Here is a 20,431-nt window from a genome sequence, read left to right as displayed (position 1 = left end):
GACAGTGCTGACATACTCGAGCTTGGGCCACATCTAGAAATAAAGCAAAATATATTTCGATTTGGTTTTGATAGGCCAATATAGTGAGATGACTGCTTTACTTTGATAATCAGTTTGATGTGTTTTAGGATTAATTTCTCAAACAATTTGGATATGATTGGTAGCAGTGCCATTGGTCGATATGACGGTTTAGTGATCATAATAGTTTAAACAATCTTCCACCATATAGGCACACGTTGCAATCGCTATGTACCGCTGAATAAATGAGAAAGTTTAATTACTCCCTTTCTTGTCATTTGTTTAATTACTTGCCCATTTGTCTGATCAACATGCAGCCTTTTTGATGTTAAAATGTTTTGAATTTCATTGAACATTTTCCTTTAGAATTATTAGGTTTAAAACTCTATCTTTATTAACGTACACAAAATAATATACAATGATAGCCCTAAATCCTTACCAGTTATCAGTATTCCACAAAAATCACAACAAATTCAAGTTTTCGGTGCATTATGGCCCATGTTTTCATGATAATAATTTAAATAAAACTATTTACCTCTAATAACTAAGAATTTGTCAACACTACTGCCTGGAGACGCTCTCTTATCATCGTCTAACTATCGATAGGGCCAAAACTACGTGCACATAGCATCTACAGTTATTTCATGAACATAAACTGATAAGATACCAGGAATATTTTCGGTTATGTATTACAAATTGGTACTTATTATTACTGCAAAAGTTGATGTTACTTTAAGGTACAGTGTGTTTTTTATTGGAGTTTATAAGGGATTTCTTGTAAATCGTTTTTTACATGAATTTTCGCGACTTATGTGAGATTATCGTCAGATGGTTTATTGCAAGCAAGTGGATTTTAAAAATGTTTGTTATATTGTAAGTAATCTTCTGTTAAATTAAATTTTATTTTTTTTGGTTTATATTGAATTAAAATGATCATCGCGAATCTAATCGGTATCGATTTGGGTTATGCTATAAAGTAGTAGATATTTAAAATGAATAACTTACGAATAATATCTTATAAATATCATAATTATTTTTGAACAGAAAATATTTTTGTAAGATTGTGCATGAAACAAGATGAATGTTTTCCTTTAGATAAGGTTGCCAGTTTACAAATAATTGAAAATTGAACCTAATATTAAAATCACTCATTTGGATATACTAGGTGAGTAAGTAATTCGTTTCTAGTTCTTGTAACAAATTTCACACATAATACATATATTACCTTCCGCCAAAATAATAGAATAACAATAATAACAAATTTTTGTGTCCTAAAATATACACTTGCGGCAAGTGTTACTTTTCTCGTTTCATTAAAATTCGCTAGAATTCGCTAGAAGTCATCTTTTGCCAGTAGGACATTATGATGAGCATGCTATAACCATAAAAGTATTGAAACTTGGTTCAGACAATTAGAATGTGGCAATTTTTTCAGTTTTATTCATTGGCATAAAAGCTAAATGTGAGCTGAAAAATTTGTCCAAAAATGGTGCTTCAAATGTATGAATGCATCTAACAATAACAGTATACGATGTCGTATTTTATGAACTGTTGAAACCTGGAGAAACAAATGATCGCTACATACAAATAATGAGCAATTTGAACTGCGCATCTGATCGACAAACGTCCATAGTGTGATCAGAGAAGTGATAAGATGCTTATATAGCATGACAGAGCTCCGTTTTATACATAAAAACCAGCCAAAAAGGTGTTGAAATCAATTGAATAGATAGTTACACCGTACTTTCCAAGCCTAGTTCCTTCCATATTACCTTTTCATATTGATGGGACATGCGCTTGCAGAGAATATTTTTCAAGAAGTTAAAAGATGGGTGACGTGACGATTAAGTGATGGGTTAAAAAATGAATGACTCAAAGGAGAATTTTTTTTTCTTATTTTTCTGTTCGTTCGTTTCGAATGGAATCCATAAATTTCCTGAGAAATTATTAAAATGTATAAAGCCAAAAAGCTAATACTAATACCAATTCATTGACAAAAAAAAACAATCTTTAGCGAAAGAAACAGAAAAGAATTACCGATTTACCTGATATTTAAAAGCTTCCATTCAAACATAATATACATGAAAATTTTCTTCAATTCTTCCGTAAAATTTAATTGGGTTTGCAGATATGGTTTCGATAAAAATTACTCAAGTTATTGAAATTATTTTATCTGTTTTTGAGTAATTAAAAATATCTAAGTAATAGACGATCGAATTGGGGAAATGGATGAAATTGTTGAGATTGTTTAGAAAACTAGTTTCATAACTCGTAAGGTATGAACACACAAGGTGTGTTCTATTAGTTCGCAATTTAACATTTGTTAACAGTACACCATTTTGCAACTTATCTAAGCCCATAATCAGTTGAAACATTGACATTTCCATATGTAATAATTATTTCTTAGAAGAGTGGTTAATCGCATATAATAACATCCCATGATAATTTTTAAAACAGGCTTTATGTACAAGCCAAACAAGATAAGAAATATTATGTAACAAATTGCACACCTGCGGATTAGAACATTCACAAGTACTAAAACGTATCTGCTCTTACTGGTATCATTATCAGAGAGGCCGAATTTTGATGACTCCATAAGCAAACCAATTAAATAGCATTGCCTTTGCTTTCAAACGTTTAGAACTAACAATTATAACTCAACAACTTCTAAGCCGACCTAAATTTTTTATAGAATTTGAAATTGGTTCTCGTCCATAAGTCCTGAAGTTAATTGAATTGGAACTTTTTTGATCTCCAGTGTGGTCGCTGCAATTGATCAAATCAGACAATTTGGAAATAACGGTGCAGCATATCCATTAGTTTCTAAAAGCGTTTCAGGGATTTCCGTAGCAGATTTCTTGAAGTCAAAGAACAGAAGTAGGAATGTCAAAAATGCAATTTTGAGCGCTCCATTATTATACACTTACTTTCGTATTGTCTACTGCTGATTTTCTCTACTAAATAATAAGTAATTATATTACCTCAACAAACTTTTATAAACATAAAATTAATCTAATAAAATTTAAGCCGGCTTGGTGGCGCAGTGGTAAAGGCGATGGGACGGTCCTCCTACTGTTGCAATAGCCGCGGGTTCGAATCCTGCTAAGGCATGGTCATAAAATTATGTTTGTGATTGTTTAAAAATTTGTGAATGTTCTAGGCAAGAGTTTAAAATCCGACTAGGAAAATGATCCCAGTCACGCTAGTAACCAGGCTGAGTAAGACCGGATGTCTTCTGGGATGATTTTTAAAGTTGGTCACTCGCCAGTCGGTAGACTTAATGCTGAGGACCGTGGTTCGGAGCCCACGTTAAACTTTAGGCCCAGTCCAGATAAACCCATAGTTGGTAATAGGAGACTTTAAAATACATATATAAAAAATTAACAAAGAAATTTAACCGACTTCAAGAAATAAATAAGGAACTCACTAAAAATTAAAAAATAATGATACTTAGATTTTGAACACAAAAAAACAGTTTAAAATAAAATATGTACATAATAATCGCTGTAATAACTAAATAAAAATAAACAATAACTTTATTTAACCTATCTTATATTATTTTAAGTGCTACCAACTAACTACTTTGAATACGGTGCCGATTTTAATATTGAAACAATGATTGAAAATATGGAGTGTTTCGGGCCCCGAGGTCCGCTACCTGGCCTAGGTGATTTGACAAATGTTCTAATTAAACAACAACAAAACTTATTATATAGATAATATGTATATTATGTTTGAATGGAAGCTTTTAAATATCAGGTAAATCGGTAATTCTTTTCTGTTTCTTTCGCTAAAGATTGTTTTTTTTTGTCAATGAATTGGTATTAGTATTAGCTTTTTGGTTTTATACATTTTAATAATTTCTCAGGAAATTTATGGATTCCATTCGAAACGAACGAACAGAAAAATAAGAAAAAAAAATTCTCCTTTGAGTCATTCATTTTTTAACCCATCACTTAATCGTCACGTCACCCATCTTTTAACTTCTTGAAAAGTATTCTCTGCAAGCGCATGTCCCATCAATATGAAAAGGTAATATGGAAGGAACTAGGCTTGGAAAGTACGGTGTAACTATCCATTCAATTGATTTCAACACCTTTTTGGCAGGTTTTTATGTATAAAACGGAGCTCTGTCATGCTATATATATATAGAACAGCTTTTACATTGAACGACTTCCGATTTTCCGTCACATCAGTTCAGCAATAACATTATACACAAGTATCTGATAATTTTAGATAAAAAATATGTGTAAGCTTTGTACTTGCCTATGAAATTTGAGCATTTCTCTCGATTTCTTACCTACCACCCAAGAGATCCCGATTTTGCTCGAATGGGACCACCTTGGAAGTTCACTGTTTCGAATAAAGAAAAAATATTGAAAATCGGTCCACAATTGACGGAGAAATCGGCGAATACAGCCACAACAGACACTGAACAAATTGTTGAGGACCCTCTTAGTTAATGAGATGCAATGCTTGAATAGAGAGGCAAACTATATAATAATGTCAATTTATTTAAAATTCAATAATACAAACTAGACTTTTAATACTTGAGTGTACTGATAATATTTCAAAAATACGTTTCAAAGAAAGATCAACAAATTATAAAATATAACTGAATCTGCTTTATTTTACCCATTTTTCTTCTCAATAGGCAAACTGTCCCGTTTTAGTAATCTCAATTTGTCTGTCCCCAATTCAACTTTAATGTGTTTTGGTATTTATTTATGAAGCGAAACGGACTCTTAAAGAGTATTGGGCTATTAAGGTTTTGATAAACAAACAACAAACGGTGATTTTAACTACACATCCATAAACGGAACATGGATTTGTTTAGGTATATGTCTCAAAATAGTTAACTCTATTAACAGCCTAAAGTTTATTTTAAACTTAACGATCTATTATTTCCTTAACTCTTTAAGTGTTTTGGTTCAAAATGATTGGACTAGTAACATAAATAGAAATACTATTCATTTTTGTTTTAAAGTAACAGCTCATGGATTTATGTGAATGTATTTACGACTTTGGGTAAAATGTAGTTTCGATCTTTCTTAATAGATTGTTTAAAGTACATATCTAGAAAACGCAAAATACTTATTCATTAAAACCATACTGTAGAATCCTTGGAAGTTTTATAATATATTCTTCGTTTACCCGGTTTAAAGCTATTGTGCTGTGAAATAATGTAATTTAAGAGTTGTAATTTAAGAATAAGTAATACGTGAATAATAAATAGTGTCAGAATTGGTTTGGTTGTTTAATACATATCATTATTCCATCTGAAAAGATACTGAATTGAGTTTTGGTTTTATTTTGTTCTGGCCTAAAACCAGGCGGTGGAATGCATGACGCATACCTAGTCGCGGAGAATTGCCCTGGAGTGACAAGTTGGACCGGGTTATGTTGGACTGCCTCTGGGCTTACCAATACACTAAACCGAAACGGCCCAATAACGCTGTGTAATACTCGCTGTTGATGGTCCTTCCTTTTTCAAGATAGTCAATGAAAATTATTCCATGTGTATCCCAAAATACAGACGCCATAACCTTGCCAGCTGACTGTTGCGTTTTCCAAGGCTTTGGAGCGGTTTCATCGTGTGTAGTCCACTCGGATGACTGTCGATTGGACTTCGGAGTGAAATGATGAAGCCATGTTTCATCCATTGTCACATATCGACGAAAAAACTTGGGTTTATTACGCTTGATCATCTTCCAACACTGCTCCGAATCATCAACTTGCCGTTGTTTTTCTCATACTGAAATATTCGTGAAGGATATGATGTACACGTTCAGTTGATATTTTTAAAGTTTCTGCTATTTCATTCAATTTCATTTTACGGTCATTCAAAATCGTTTTGTGGATTTTTTTCATGTTTTCGTGGGTAACAAGCTCTTTTCCCTTCAAAAAGCAATATTTCAACAACTCGCAATTCCTTTATATGAATATTTTTTTTCACAATAACAAAAGTTGCTTCACTCAAAATGCTTTAATTCGCAACCTAATGATGCGACAGCTGTCAAATTTATACACGCATCTTTTGAGGGTCGGGTCTAACTAAAAAATAAAATTAAATATGGATTTAATTCTAGTAGCGCCATCTATGTCTCAGACCAGAGACTTTTAGTTGACTTGTTATTTACTCGTTGAAACTAATTATCTAATTAACTCTTATTATATAATAATAATATAATAAAGTAAATAACATTAATAACTACTAAATATACATTTTAAAAATAAATCTTCCTTGTACTCAAAGTTGTTGGTTACAATTCACTGATTAAATCATGTATAGTCTATGACGTCAACACGTCGCAATGTTGCCGCATTAACTTTTGTAACCTATTTTGTTTGATGCCTATTATTAACTATAAATATTGTAACCTGTTATCACTAATGTTTTGAAGAATTTTATTGTCATTTAGCAACAGCGTCGTCCAGCACCAACACAAATAGAATATAACAAACTGATTCAGTGATATCTTCTGTCGCATCAGGCAGTATTTTGTTTCTTTTTAACTGGGGTAAAATGAGAAGGAAAATTCCTTTACTAATTTAAAACAAATTTTACATTTTTACAAACTGCATTTGGCAGTATATTCGGTGTCATCTATGACGTGCCATTTTTTCTAAATGTATGTCGATTGTCTTCATCAACAAAGCCTAATTAAGTCTCAGTAACGACATCTAGTAAATATGTTATTTGACTAAATTCCACACATAAAATGTATAATTTTAAACATGTATAATTGTTAAATAAAAATAATTTAATGGTAAATTAATTAAAAGATTAACACTTTCTGCTCATATCTATAGTATAGTTTATCGTTTGTATAAGATATGACTAAAAAACAATCTTAAAAATGACTAATGATTCCGGAAAGCTGTTAATATGTATTTTTTATTTTACTTGCAAATTTTTGGTGGGTAAAAACCCTATTTGTTTTAGATAAACAATGCAATTTATAACTAGTTTCCATTATTTTGTATTTAAACAAAATTAAACAATATTATGCTGCATCATGCTTGGTGCTTTAATTTCAGTTCAGATGTTGCAAAATTATGGATTTCTCTCTTGTTGTCTACAGAAACAAAAAGAAAATGTTAATTTGTTGCTATTTTAAAGAACCTGAATATTAAGTATTACAATTACTTTGGTCAGTGGTCAAATAAAATTCTATGACTTTTTCTCAATCAGTATTATAACTAATTCTCCACTAATACCGTATTGTTAGAGGATGTTTCACATATATTCTTATAATTTTCGTGATAGTAACATGTAAACTTGCATTTTCACTTCCCATTTTATTGTTTTCAAGTATGTTTTCACCGCTTTCGCAACATGTGGTAGAGCATTGTCATGCTGAAGAATAACATTGTTGTGTTTACTCGTATTCCATCAAATTTTCGCCCACTACTCATCTCAAACGCATCAATTGTAGTGGATAGTGATGCCCTTTGATGATTTCATCAAGTAATGTCTTCAAATTCTCCTCTTTAGATTTTGGTGGCTGTTTAGAAAGCTCTTTGTTTTCGGTGTCAAAATATCACTTTTAAAACTTCGAAGCCACTATTCGCGTGTTGAAATCGATCGAACATAGTTGTCATAAGCTTGACACAGCATTCAGTGATATTCAGCTACCTTCAGCCAGGCTTGATATTTTAGACTCTCCTTGTTATGAAATTATGGGTTTATTGCGATTATATAGATTATCTTCAGTATTAAGTTTATTGACAGATTAATTTCAGAAGACATGCAGGTCTTACCCAGCCTGGTTGTCCGCAAGGCATTTTATGATTTTAACAGAAAAAGCAGATCAGTCTAAGAAATTATTGTATTATTCTGTCACTGCCATCTAGTTCTAGATATTTTTCCAATTTACTGCATAGGTCTAGCTGATGCCTGATGTGGTAGTATATAATACAGTACAAGATATCATTCAGCTAGTGCTCTTCACTGCTAGTTAATGGACATCGTGAGAATCATCAATGATCAATACAAATATTTGGTATCTAGCTATAGCTATAGTGATATATTTTTTGTTTTTTTTAGAATAATGTATAATAGTATATATATGTCAGTTTTTAATACTAGCCTATTTTGCCAAGAAGATCCATTGCTTTTCAACATGTGGATGTGTAACAAAAGACATGGTGTTCATAGTTCATAATTGATCTGATTTCAATTTATGATTGGGCTTTCACAATTTAGTTTTACTTCATTATACCGGTTCAATCTGAGTGGGGTAATGGCGATATGTATATATGCATGTTCTTTTGTAAATATTTTAAATTATTACTGTTGTATTTAAGGCAATAAAACTTTAAATTATTGATGCAAATCAGTCTCGGTTGGTAGGTTTCTAAAGACTAAACCTTGTACTTAGTTTATCAACAACAACTTCTTTATTTAATAATCAAATGTCAATGAATTAATCCGAAATTAGCACCGAAAAGGCATCTAGACTATATTATACAATATTTACCAACGTACTTTTATTAGTATTGATGGAAATATATACTATATACTTGCAACAAAAAAAAAAGAAAGCTTTGGCAAGTTTCTAATAACAGGTTAATTGAAAAGTCCCCGGCCTATCATAGTAAAACTCATTTGTTTGGCAAAATTAGTTTTTTTTATTCAACATAATTTCCTTCAAGGGTAATACACTGATTATAGCGACCATCCAAATTTTCGATTTTTGTAGTACGATTTGTCCCTTGCTTCAAAATAGGCCTCAGTTTTGGCGATCACCGCTTCATTCGACGAAAATTTCTTCCCAGCGAGCGTTCTTTTGAGATCTGAGAACAGAAAATAGACAATGGTGGGCAGATCTGGAGAATACGGTGAATGAGGAAGCAATTCAAAGCCCAATTCATGGATTTTTGACACGGTGCATTGTCTTGGTGAAGCAGCACTTTTTTTTCTTCAAATGCGGCTGTTTCTCGGCGATTTCGTCCTTCAAACGGTCCAATAACGCTATGTAATAGTCGCTGTTGATGCTCCTTTCTTTTTCAAAGTAGTTAATGAAAATTATTCCATGCACATCCGAAAATACACACGCCATAAACTCGCCAGCCGACTGTTGCGTTTTCCCACGCTTTGTAAGGAGTTCATCGTGTGCACTCCACTCGGATGACTGTCGATTGGACTTCGGAGTGAAGTGATGGAACCACGTTTCATCCATTGTCACATATCGACGCAAAAACTCGAGTGTATTACGCTTGATCATATTCAAACACTGTTCCGAATCATCAACTTGTCGATGTTTTCTCATACCAAAATATTCGTGAATGATATGATGTACACGTTCAGTTGATATATTTAGAGTGTCTGCTATTTAATTCAATTTCAATTTACGGTCACTCAAAATCATTTTGTGGATTTTTTTAAATAGTTTCGTCGGTAACAACCTCTTTTAAGCGTCCAGTGCGTTCACCGTCTTCGGTGCTCATTTCACCACGTCTAAACCTAACATACCAATCCTTGATGATTGATTTTCTTGGTGCAGGAAACGGGCATCAAGCCAAGTTTTTGCTTCAACTGTATTTTTCCCTTCAAAAAGCAATATTTTATCAACACGCCAAATTCCTTTTTATACATTTTTTTTTCACAATAACAAAAGTTGCTTCACTCATAATGCTGTCATTCACAAACTAATGATTCGACAGCTGTCAAATTTTAACACTATTCCTATTTACACAAACTTATCAATTAATTGGAACTGTTAAATTATCTATTACCATAAAACCAATATTAAATTCTCGTAAATCTTAGTTAATCGTATACCATAATTATATTTATGCACATTTAAAATTAATCAGTATGTTTAATAAATATATGGAACAGTAGAGGTTACACTTTTTCAATAAATCAGTCATATCTGCATTGTTTACTTAAATATCGAGGTTAATATATCAATAATGGGCGTTTGATACATTAAACTATAACAACGAAAGTGTTACATTTCGATTTTAAATGATATCTGAAATTTATGATTAAATGTTTAAATATCAAAGCCACATAAGGGGCTGTCGGTTACTTTTACTTAAATAGGTCATCAGTTAACAAACACCATTATTAATATAATCGTTATATGTTTGTGCATTTTAACCTGTCCTACATTTTTGGGTAGTGTTAATAGTTTCAACAGGTTAATGATACAGGATGACACCATTTTACTTTTAAAAATGTTGATGTTTTACTCGGTGATATCTCCGACTTTTAATCCAATTTAAAACGTTATATCAGTTCTTGCGATTCTTTTAGCTTCTATATAATAATTATTTGCTTGCAGCTGCGACCTAGGATGAAGGCAATTTATTTAAATTGAACCATTGTTGCTTAAATTGAGAGCGTACCTACTGAATTTAAAGATATAAGAGAAAAGGAAAACAAGAAACATCCTTTGAGTCACTTTAATTAAATTAAAACTTATTTTTTGCTATGTGAAATGATTAGGATATATTAAAGTTGGCGTATGGGCTGTAACAATTGTTTCTGATGCAGTGGTATGAATTATTTTAAGTGACCAATAAGTTGATTCATTTTATGCCTGTTTATACGTTTTTTTTTTGGTGATTTATAAAAATTGTACACAGATATGTATCGGTCCTACAATAAGTATAACTTGGTCTTACAAATAAGTGATAGAAGGAGTACCGTTAATACATTTGGTTAACATTGTCTGATGTAAAACGCCGAATCCTAAGAACGGAGTCAACTGTTAATAATCTTGAACTGTTAGCTGCCTTGTTACAGAACATATTCGTTTTTTTTTTATTTGTTTTACCGAAGTTTGAACCTGAAATTGGAAGACTTACTGACTGGATGTTGTTCCTATTGGAATTCATCTTCGAGTGCTTCAATTTTGCTGAAATGAACCGTGAATCCCTATAAATTTACTGATATTTATATTGATGTATTCGTCTCAAAAAAGCAAGTCTCCGCGTCAAATTAGTTAATTGAATGCGGGCTTAATAGATTAATTGATGGCGACAAAACTAAAGAGATGTTTATTTATAAACCACTAGTGGCAATAATGATAATTATGCAATAATAATGGTGTTGGATAAATATTTTTTGCTACTTGATGTACAATACCTAACAAAAAATCACTTCTTTAATCCTAGTCCTACCTTTTGATTGGTCCAATCCGTTTACTGACCTATTATCCTTATTGGTCAATCGATTAGCATATTTGGGGTTATTTTGGGAATTCAAATGACCGGTAAGTCACCCTATATTTCTCAAACTTAAAAAAAGTGAAACAAAAAAGATGAGTTGGTATATATATATGCAGAAAATTCGATACAAATTTCAGATGCTCGACAACGTTGTTGCTGTCCATACCCAGCTTCCTTGATTTTATTTGTGTTAGTGTCTTGTTTTATTTATTTATTTATAATGTATGTTGTAAGAAGTTGGCGCTTTTCGGAGTTACTCCGGTATGTATATATATTTTTCTATATGTTAGTAATACTAAAGATAAAATTGGGATAAATAAAAAATGCAATATTATAGTAATTGTTATAACTCTTGATGTTGACGCTGTACTCAAGAAGTAGTATAATAAATATATAATAATAACATTAAGGAAATAAAAATAAACATTCTAAAATAAAATGATGACAAACATGATAACGATAAGTTAATTATGTTTTACACACTCTAACATACTCACTAAAATCATCAAAACACTAATCACATCATAAAACACTCATCAATAGTACGTGTCATTTTTTTACCACCTTTTTGTATTCCTTTTCATTTCATAACAGAAATACATTTTCGTCAATATGGAAATTTCTGAGCTAAAAAATGATTCAAATCTTCTTGCGCTCTTGTTCAAATTCATCTTGAATACATCGGATGAAAATAAGTAAACCAATTAGGAGACTGATGTTCACTTAAGTACTCATCACAATAAATAATGATGAATTTTCGATGGATGAGCTTGGCTTCATTTTTCTCTTTTTAAACTATTTATATCTAAAATGTGTTGTGTTTTGTTACTTCTTAAACGTGCTATAGCTTTAATGAAAGATTATCTGAAATGAAAAATGCCCGGAAATTAATAATAATTAATAATTTTGGCTATATAATGCCAATCTCCAATCAACATGAGATTACCCACAGATCGGGAAATTCCTCACAACTTGGCAACGCTGTTAGGGCAACAAATGCCAAATAAAAATCAACCTGCAAACACGAACATACCATATTAGTTCAATATAAACTACTTGATAAATATTACTAATAATTAACAATGAACAATTAAAGACGGACACCATTAGCACGTCTTATTTAATTGTCATCTTCCGTCTCTTCGCTTTGAAGGAACGAATACAAATGCTTTACGTAACTCTAACCCTTGTTTCTTCAAAATTAGCAAAACTACGTTCCAGATATAAGCTCTTCTTCTTGAAACAGTTGAAATAAAAACTAACAAACTGTTTTTTTATCCTTACTAGGATTCGAAAAATATTATAATTATTTAAAAAGTAATAAATTGATATGTTAAACATATGATTTCCTATATATGTAAAATATAACTGAATTCATTGATAACGTATAATTTTTAAAAAATGTTTGCAAAATATCTGATAAAAAATTGACCGTATACATTTAAAATATATGGGTACAAAACATTCCACATAACTAAGATATATTGAGAATAATCCTAAATATGCAAACTAACTGACGGACAACCCTATCTCATTACCATAACAGTGGCAGACCTCCAGTGAACTGGCAATTTTGTGGCAAGGATACGTATATGCTAAAATATCTCAAATAATTTAAATGGTTTTAGCATGAATATTGACCACTTTTTAACATATAAATTAATCTTGCTATTTTTATTATTTATCTTGATTTATTTATCATATTAATATAAAGAATGATATTTCAATGAATCATGAGCATACATACCTCCAAACAATCAGACAGTACTTTTTATACTAATCACACAAAACGTTTTAAACAAACTAACGTAATACTAACCACAGTTTAAAATTATCTACGGTAGTTGTTGCAGTTTATACGTAAATATACAATTTGCCTTGTTTCAGCTATCAGACAATATATTACTTAAACAACAAGTCATCACTTGAAAACACAATGTTTTTGTGGAATACTGATGGGAAATTACTTTTCTTGTTGCCAGGGTTGTTGCGGTCATAAATACAGATCTGAAGATGAATGTGTGTAATAACTTTCAAATGAAAGGGTGTATAATAATTAGTATAAGAGAAATAATAAGTATTTATAAAAATGTTTTTATAAATGGACATTATTATTAGGGGATTATAAAAGGATAAACTAAAACTGAAAATTATAACGTTATGGGGTGTCCACAACATTCCTTGGTACCACCTTGTACAGTTCGTTTTATCTCTCTATTATTCATTGTCTTACTACCTATCCCATTGTTCGCATTTACTTTGTAGTAACGAATTTGCAGAGATATTTTAATATATGTGTTAAACCCGTTCGAGTTCGAAATAGAAGAAAATTTCTATGAATACAGTTTAATATCACAATATTTTGATAAGAAAAATGTATTTATACTGTTACTTTTGTTCAAGGATTTCATTGGTTAGAATTGTTGGTCTCGGATGATTCCGTGGCTTAAGTAAAAATAAATCTGGGACATGTAGTGTCCAAATCAATACAAACATTTTTTCTAAATAAAATTTTGGTCTATTTGGATAATGGAGTGCTTTCGTTTATTACACAAAATTTCAGTTGGACTTAAACTTGAACTGAAACTTGAACTTGGAATTATTCTAATCAAAATTTCAAATCAAAGGCAAGTTGTCTTTACATTACGGTACAATGGTGAATTATCTGTGAACCACTATGGTATTAAGGACCTATAACACATTAATTATTACAGTTATTGCCACTATCATATTTCCGCTTTTCATCCAACCACAACACTTATTTCCACTGATCATAACACTAATTCATTTGTTGAGAATTAAGACCAAGCTTGGGCTTATTACCAAGTCAGCATTGAAATATAACATAACCTTAAAATTGATATTTTTCATGTCACAGAAAGAAAATATTACATAGTTTTATTACTACAAGAATTTGCTTTCTTTGATTTCAAGCTTTTGTTAGATAATGTTGGATTGACAAATTTTGTCACTGACATCGAGTATTCGATATATATTTCGATATATATATATATATATATATATATATATATATATATATATATATATATATATATATATATATATATATATATATATATATATATATATATATATATATATATATATATATATACATACATTTTCTCTTTCTTTCTATTTTTATATACATTTTCTCATGTAACCATGTGGAAGCATGATTCTTAACACTCATTTGTGCGTATTGCATAAAATCAATCTATTCATCGTTTTTTTCCTCGGCCAAACTGACCCCTTCCTGATTGGTCATCGAATTTACATATTTAGGGTTATCTTTAGACGCGATGACCGGTAGAATACCTTTTGTCTTCTCGATGTCTAAAAGCACGCAAAAAAAACCTTTTCGCTAAGAATATATACGTCGGAGATTCGTTCAGTTTCCAGATGTTTAACGAGGTTGCTAGTGAACGCAGCTATTCTCTGGTCGTATTTATTTAGAAGTTCGTTGATTTTCTACGATAGTTCACTATGTATGTCTTCAAAAGTTGGCGATTCTCTGAATTATTACGGTAAGTACTTTAATTATTTGTGTTGTATACTAAAAATATTTAAATAAATTATAAATTATGTAAATATACGACATCTTATATGTACGGAAGTTAGTAGGAATGACATTTATTTTATCATGTCTTACCATGACAATTTATTCTAAATAGTAAAATTATATTATTTTTTCTATGAATTCATTCGGCTTTTTGTCCGTAAAATGAAATGTAGTCGATGGGTTTATTTGAAATTAGAAAATTCGTACATTTGAAGCGTCATGTTTTTTTTGATAATAATCCCTAGTTGTTTCATTAAATTTTTAAAGTTGTAACTGTGTATCATGTCATAAACATTTGTAGTTGTTAGGATGTAAAGGTTTGAACAACTCCATTCCTGCTAGTTATTTTTGTTTGATCTATTAGGTCTATAAATTAGTTTAAAAGGATATTTTGAAATTTGTATCAGTCCTGTGTTCTTCAAACGATTGGAAATGTTACTCTCAAGAATTCTGGATATTGTTCTTGCGTTTTATATCGTGGTCGCCATAAGCTTTACACAGCATTCAATGACCTTCAGCCACCTTTCTCTTCACATTGAAGAGAAAAACCCTCAAATGCGATGATTTACTTGGTGCCAATTCAGGTATTTTCAACTCACTGAAAAAAATGTTTATTTACGCATGAAGTTTATTACTATTTTAGTCTATGCGATTTAATATACAGTAGCACCATCTATTGTAAATCATTTAAAATTAATTTCTAGGTCCAATCGTTGCAAATAACTCATCATTATTCTGAGTGCTGCTAATAAATCGTTGTGCTGTTAGTTCAAGAGTTGTGAGTTCTTCCTACGTAGGTGCTTGTGCGAGCTTCTTTCTTCTCTTTAGTTATCTCGAAGAGGTTCAATTTGTTACCCGTTTTTTTGTATTGTTATATTTATTTTTAACAACGGTTTGATGAAAATAAGGCATGTATAAAATCTAACCACAGTTTACAGCAGAGATTTTGGCTTGATATAACATTTACATTTTGTTCAAATTTTATTTGCTTTATAGTTATAAGTTTAAGGTTATGAATTTTAACATTCCGTATTCTTCTTGCAAGTATTTTGATTGATGGGTTAAACTTGAAAATGCCGCTCAATTTCTTAATTCCTTGCTGTTAGGCCGTTACACTACTGTATCTCTTTTTAGTAGATTCCGGTTCTCTGTTTTTAAATATTTAATGATACTAAATTTTCACTCGACAGATGCGTTTGAAAACGACAGTTATTATCGATTCCCAAAATATTATTATTATTAAATACCTTTATTATTTTTTTTTATTAATCTCCTAGAACGCCAACGATCTGCCCATGGGCGATAAGTATTATTATATGATTTCAGTTATATAATATAACTATCCTGACATGTAGTAGATCATTTCAGTAAGTGATCTACTATTCCTTTATTAATAAAATGATAATAAAATCGTTTAAAATGAACATAAGATTTTATAGTATTCAAATATGGAATTAAAGAGTATTGAAAAATATTTCAAAAAAATATGAAATTTAATATGAAAAATGTCTGGAAATAATTATGCAGGTATTTGAAGTTCTTGTAGATATGTTAATTTTGGCTATATAATGCCAATTTCCATTCAACATGAGCATACCCAAATATTGGAAAATTCCACACAACTTGGCAACACTGTGAGCACAACAAATGACAAAATACAAATCCACATCCGAAATACGAACATACTATATTAGTTTTATATAAACACCATCTATTGTAAATCATTTAAAATTAATTTCTAGGTCCAATAATTGCAAATAATTCATCATTACTCTGATTGCTGCTAATTAATCCTTACGCTGTTAGTAAATCCATCACTGTTGGAGTTCTTCCTACGTAGGTGCTTGGGCGAGTTTTTTTCTTCTCTTTAGTTATATCGAAAAGACTTAGTTTTGTAACTCATTTTTTGTATTGTTATATTTATTTTTACCAACGGTTTGATGAAAACGAGTTATGTATAAAATAACCACAGTTTAGAGGAGAGTTTTTTTTTAAAAATGATAAATACATTTTTTAAAATGGTGTATTTTTGGCTGGCATTTACATCAAACCACCAGATTTATTATATTCTAGTAATTTCTGATGATTTGTTAGTGTTGGTGTGTTTATTGCATTATGTTTTTGAGCGATATATTTAATAATTATTGTGAGTTGTGAGTATTATTAAACTGTTACTGTAGATGTCCAGTGACGCCGCTTGAAGAAATTGAACGACATTGTCGCAAAAAGAACAACAGTAGAGAATAACAGATACAAACCATCCTCTCGCATGATAACGCTCGGCTATATGTGATGAAACTAGATATATTTTGAGGGTACACTTTTGGCGTTATATGACTTACTGGACTGCTGGATCATTTTGTCGACCAAACCAAACCATCATTTTGTCGACACGGCATCTCCATTATGCCAAAAATATGAGAAAAAGTTGCTGATGATGACAGAACATATTTTAATTAACAATTTTAATTTTAAAGTGAAAAAAAGTGATCAAAATACATGCAAGTATGTGATTTTGTTAAATTTTTGTTATTATATATCACATTAATGGTTTAAAAGGAATTAATCAGATTTTTTAAGTTTGTGTCAGGTTGGTCAAAATGATTTATATGGTTATTTTTAATATTATCTAGTACTTCTTAAAACAATAATATATTGATAATCAAAAAATGTTTAACAAAAATAATTATTCACCAAAATAAATAGTTTTAAAGTAGTAGTTAACTGCTGTAGTCGTAAATATATATTTAATTGTCTAAGGGTAATTAACTTGCGGTGAATTTTTGACTAGTGCGCTTTATATGCATAAATACAAACTTCTTTCGATCATGTATACGTCGACGTTGTATTGTATCGTGTAATTGCGGGTAAAAGTACAGGAAAACACCTAAATATGCCGCAATCATAATATTTTGTGCGATTAATACTAATTACTTTTATAATTCAATATCGAAACGTCGAATGACGAATTACTACTTGATGAATAAGTTTTCCCATGACTGAAATAATGTAAAAACGTTCGTACGTGTGGACTGCTAAGTATCGGGAATTCATTGCAATTTCCATCGTCAAGCAACGTTCGTACTGTTGTTGTTTAGCCGCGTTAGTTTGTTTAAACGTTCTATTATGCGTTTTGAAGGAGAAACCGAATCCGAACTTCTACGGTACGTACTATTTTATATATTCTTAAATTGAAATATCATTTTCTAACGAAATATACCCCACCCAAAGCCTCATAAACGCAATATATAATAAACACATGTTAAGAACGGTATAATGTTCAAGATGACGGGTCATCAAGGTTACGACTGTTGTGGGTAATAGATCAAAAATATTAGGTTTCACATCCAGCTTTGTTACGTATTTACTACCATATTTTTAATTTTTATTAAAGTGCCAATTAATCACTTTTTATCTTATTACGTTTTTTTCTTATTATCCAAATACGTAGCTATCTTTTAAAAATAAAAAAAGGTTTTGTTATAACTTTTAATGAATTAGTATAATATTTTTATTAAGTGAAATCCTAGAATTAATGTGAATTAGTTTTTAAGGACCAAATCTTGAAAAACCACTCTTTCTATTTATAGATTTAATTTCGCGCCACAACGCTTGCCGGTATCACATAACGTCAGCATACAGTTAGTAAACAATGAAGTTAGGCGCGACAGTATCAAAATAATTTATTTTGCATATTTATCATGAATTCTAATTGCATAAAGGGTGAGTCGTTCTGTACAAATGCATATTGCATCCTAGGCTTGTTGAAAAATGGTAATTAATCACTTTATATATTTTTTTTTTTTTATAAAAACTTTTTAATTTTCAAAGGTTTTATTATAACTTTCGATGAATTAGAATATTGTTATCAAGTGGAATTATGTAGTTATCGCGAATTAGTTTTGAGGGATTACATTTTGATAAGCCACTCAATAATATTCTAATGTAGTTACTATTCCTTACAAAATATTATACCTGTAGGAAATAAGGATTTTCAAGAAAAAAAAGCTTATATCTATTTATAGATTTAAATTCGCGTCAGAACACTTGACACTATAATATAACCTCAGCATAGAGTTAGTAAACAATGAAGTTAGGCGCGACAATATCAAAATCATTAATTTTGCCTATTTATCATGAATTCTAACTGCATAAATGGTGAGTCGTTCTGTACAAACGCATATTGCATCCTAGGCTTGTTGAAAAATGGTAATTAATCACTTCTTATCTCTTTTCCTTTTCTTTAAACACTTTCTAATTTTCAAAAGTTTAATTATAAATTACGATGAATTAGAATATTGTTATCAAGTGAAATTATATAGTTATTGCGAATTAGTTTTGAGGGATTACATTTTGATAAACCACTCAATAATATTCTAATGTAGTTACTATTCCTTACAAAATATTAAACCTTTAAGAAATAAGGATTTTCAAGAAAAAAAGCTTATTTCTATTTATAGATTTAAATTCGCGCGAGAACGCTTGACACTATAATATAACCTCAGCATAGAGTTAGTAAACAATGAAGTTAGGCGCGACAATATCAAAATCATTAATTTTGCCTATTTATCATGAATTCTAACTGCATAAATGGTGAGTCGTTCTGTACAAACGCATATTGCATCCTAGGCTTGTTGAGAAATGGTAATTAATCACTTCTTATCTCTTTTCCTTTTCTTTAAACACTTTCTAATTTTCAAAAGTTTAATTATAAATTACGATGAATTAGAATATTGTTATCAAGTGAAATTATATAGTTATTGCGAATTAGTTTTGAGGGATTACATTTTGATAAACCACTAAATAATATTCTAATGTAGTTACTATTCCTTACAAAATATTATACCTGTAAGAAATAAGGATTTTCAAGAAAAAAAAGCTTATTTCTATTTATAGATTTAAATTCGCGCCAGAACGCTTGACACTATAATATAACCTCAGCATAGAGTTAGTAAACAATGAAGTTAGGCGCGACAATATCAAAATCATTAATTTTGCCTATTTATCATGAATTCTAAATGCATAAATGGTGAGTCGTTCTGTACAAACGCATATTGCATCCTAGGCTTGTTGAAAAATGGTAATTAATCACTTTATTTTCAAAAGTTTAATTACAAATTTCGATGAATTAGAATATTGTTATCAAATGAAATTATAGAATTATTGCGAATTAGTTTTGAGAGATTACATTTTGATAAACTACTCAATAATATTCTAATGTAGTTACTATTCTTTAAAAAAAAGAAAAATAGTCCTATTTCTACTTATAGATTTAAATTGGCCCCAAAACACTTGCCAATATCATATAACGTCAGCATACAGTTAGTAAACAATGAAGTTAGGCGCGAGAACATAAAAATAATTGGTTTTGCGTATTAATTATGAATTATAACTGCATAAGGTGTGAGTGGTTCTGTACAAACGCATATTGCACACTAGGGTGGTTGAAAAATGATCGATATATCTATAAAATTGATCGATACTAAGGGTGTTTTTACAAAAAACCTATATATTTTCCATATAAAGGGAATATTAACACTATTGTGAATATATCATGGAGGATTGCTGAATTCTCTGGGTATTTTCTCATATAAATGACGAATTTTGATATGAAAATAAATACATTTTAATAAATCCCTCAATTCGATTTCAGTAGATACAACTACA

General features: G+C 30.4%; 1 protein-coding gene across 5 annotated transcripts in view; it reads left to right on the top strand.

Annotated features, from left to right (window-relative positions):
* LOC143193307 (G-protein coupled receptor moody) overlaps positions 1-20,431 on the top strand; it is a 65,166-nt gene that overhangs the window by 5,265 nt on the left and 39,470 nt on the right. The window contains exon 1 of one of the 5 annotated variants that reach the window (XM_076399447.1): positions 763-891. The exons of 1 other annotated variant lie outside the window; for it this stretch is intronic. In XM_076399447.1, the coding sequence (XP_076255562.1) occupies positions 812-891 (80 nt within the window). In that variant the 5' untranslated portion in view covers positions 763-811. Of the gene's footprint in view, positions 1-762; positions 892-14,590; positions 14,730-17,804; positions 17,929-20,431 lie in introns of those variants that run through there. 3 more of the 5 variants (XM_076399448.1, XM_076399450.1, XM_076399452.1) reach the window with 3 other exon arrangements.

This window comes from Rhynchophorus ferrugineus, unplaced genomic scaffold (assembly GCF_030347505.1).
Source record: "Rhynchophorus ferrugineus isolate W39M unplaced genomic scaffold, kcgeb_rfMv2 rfM3, whole genome shotgun sequence".
NCBI lineage: Eukaryota > Metazoa > Arthropoda > Insecta > Coleoptera > Curculionidae > Rhynchophorus > Rhynchophorus ferrugineus.
Note: the sequence above shows the minus strand (reverse complement) of the source record. Positions and strands in the feature narration are given on the sequence as shown.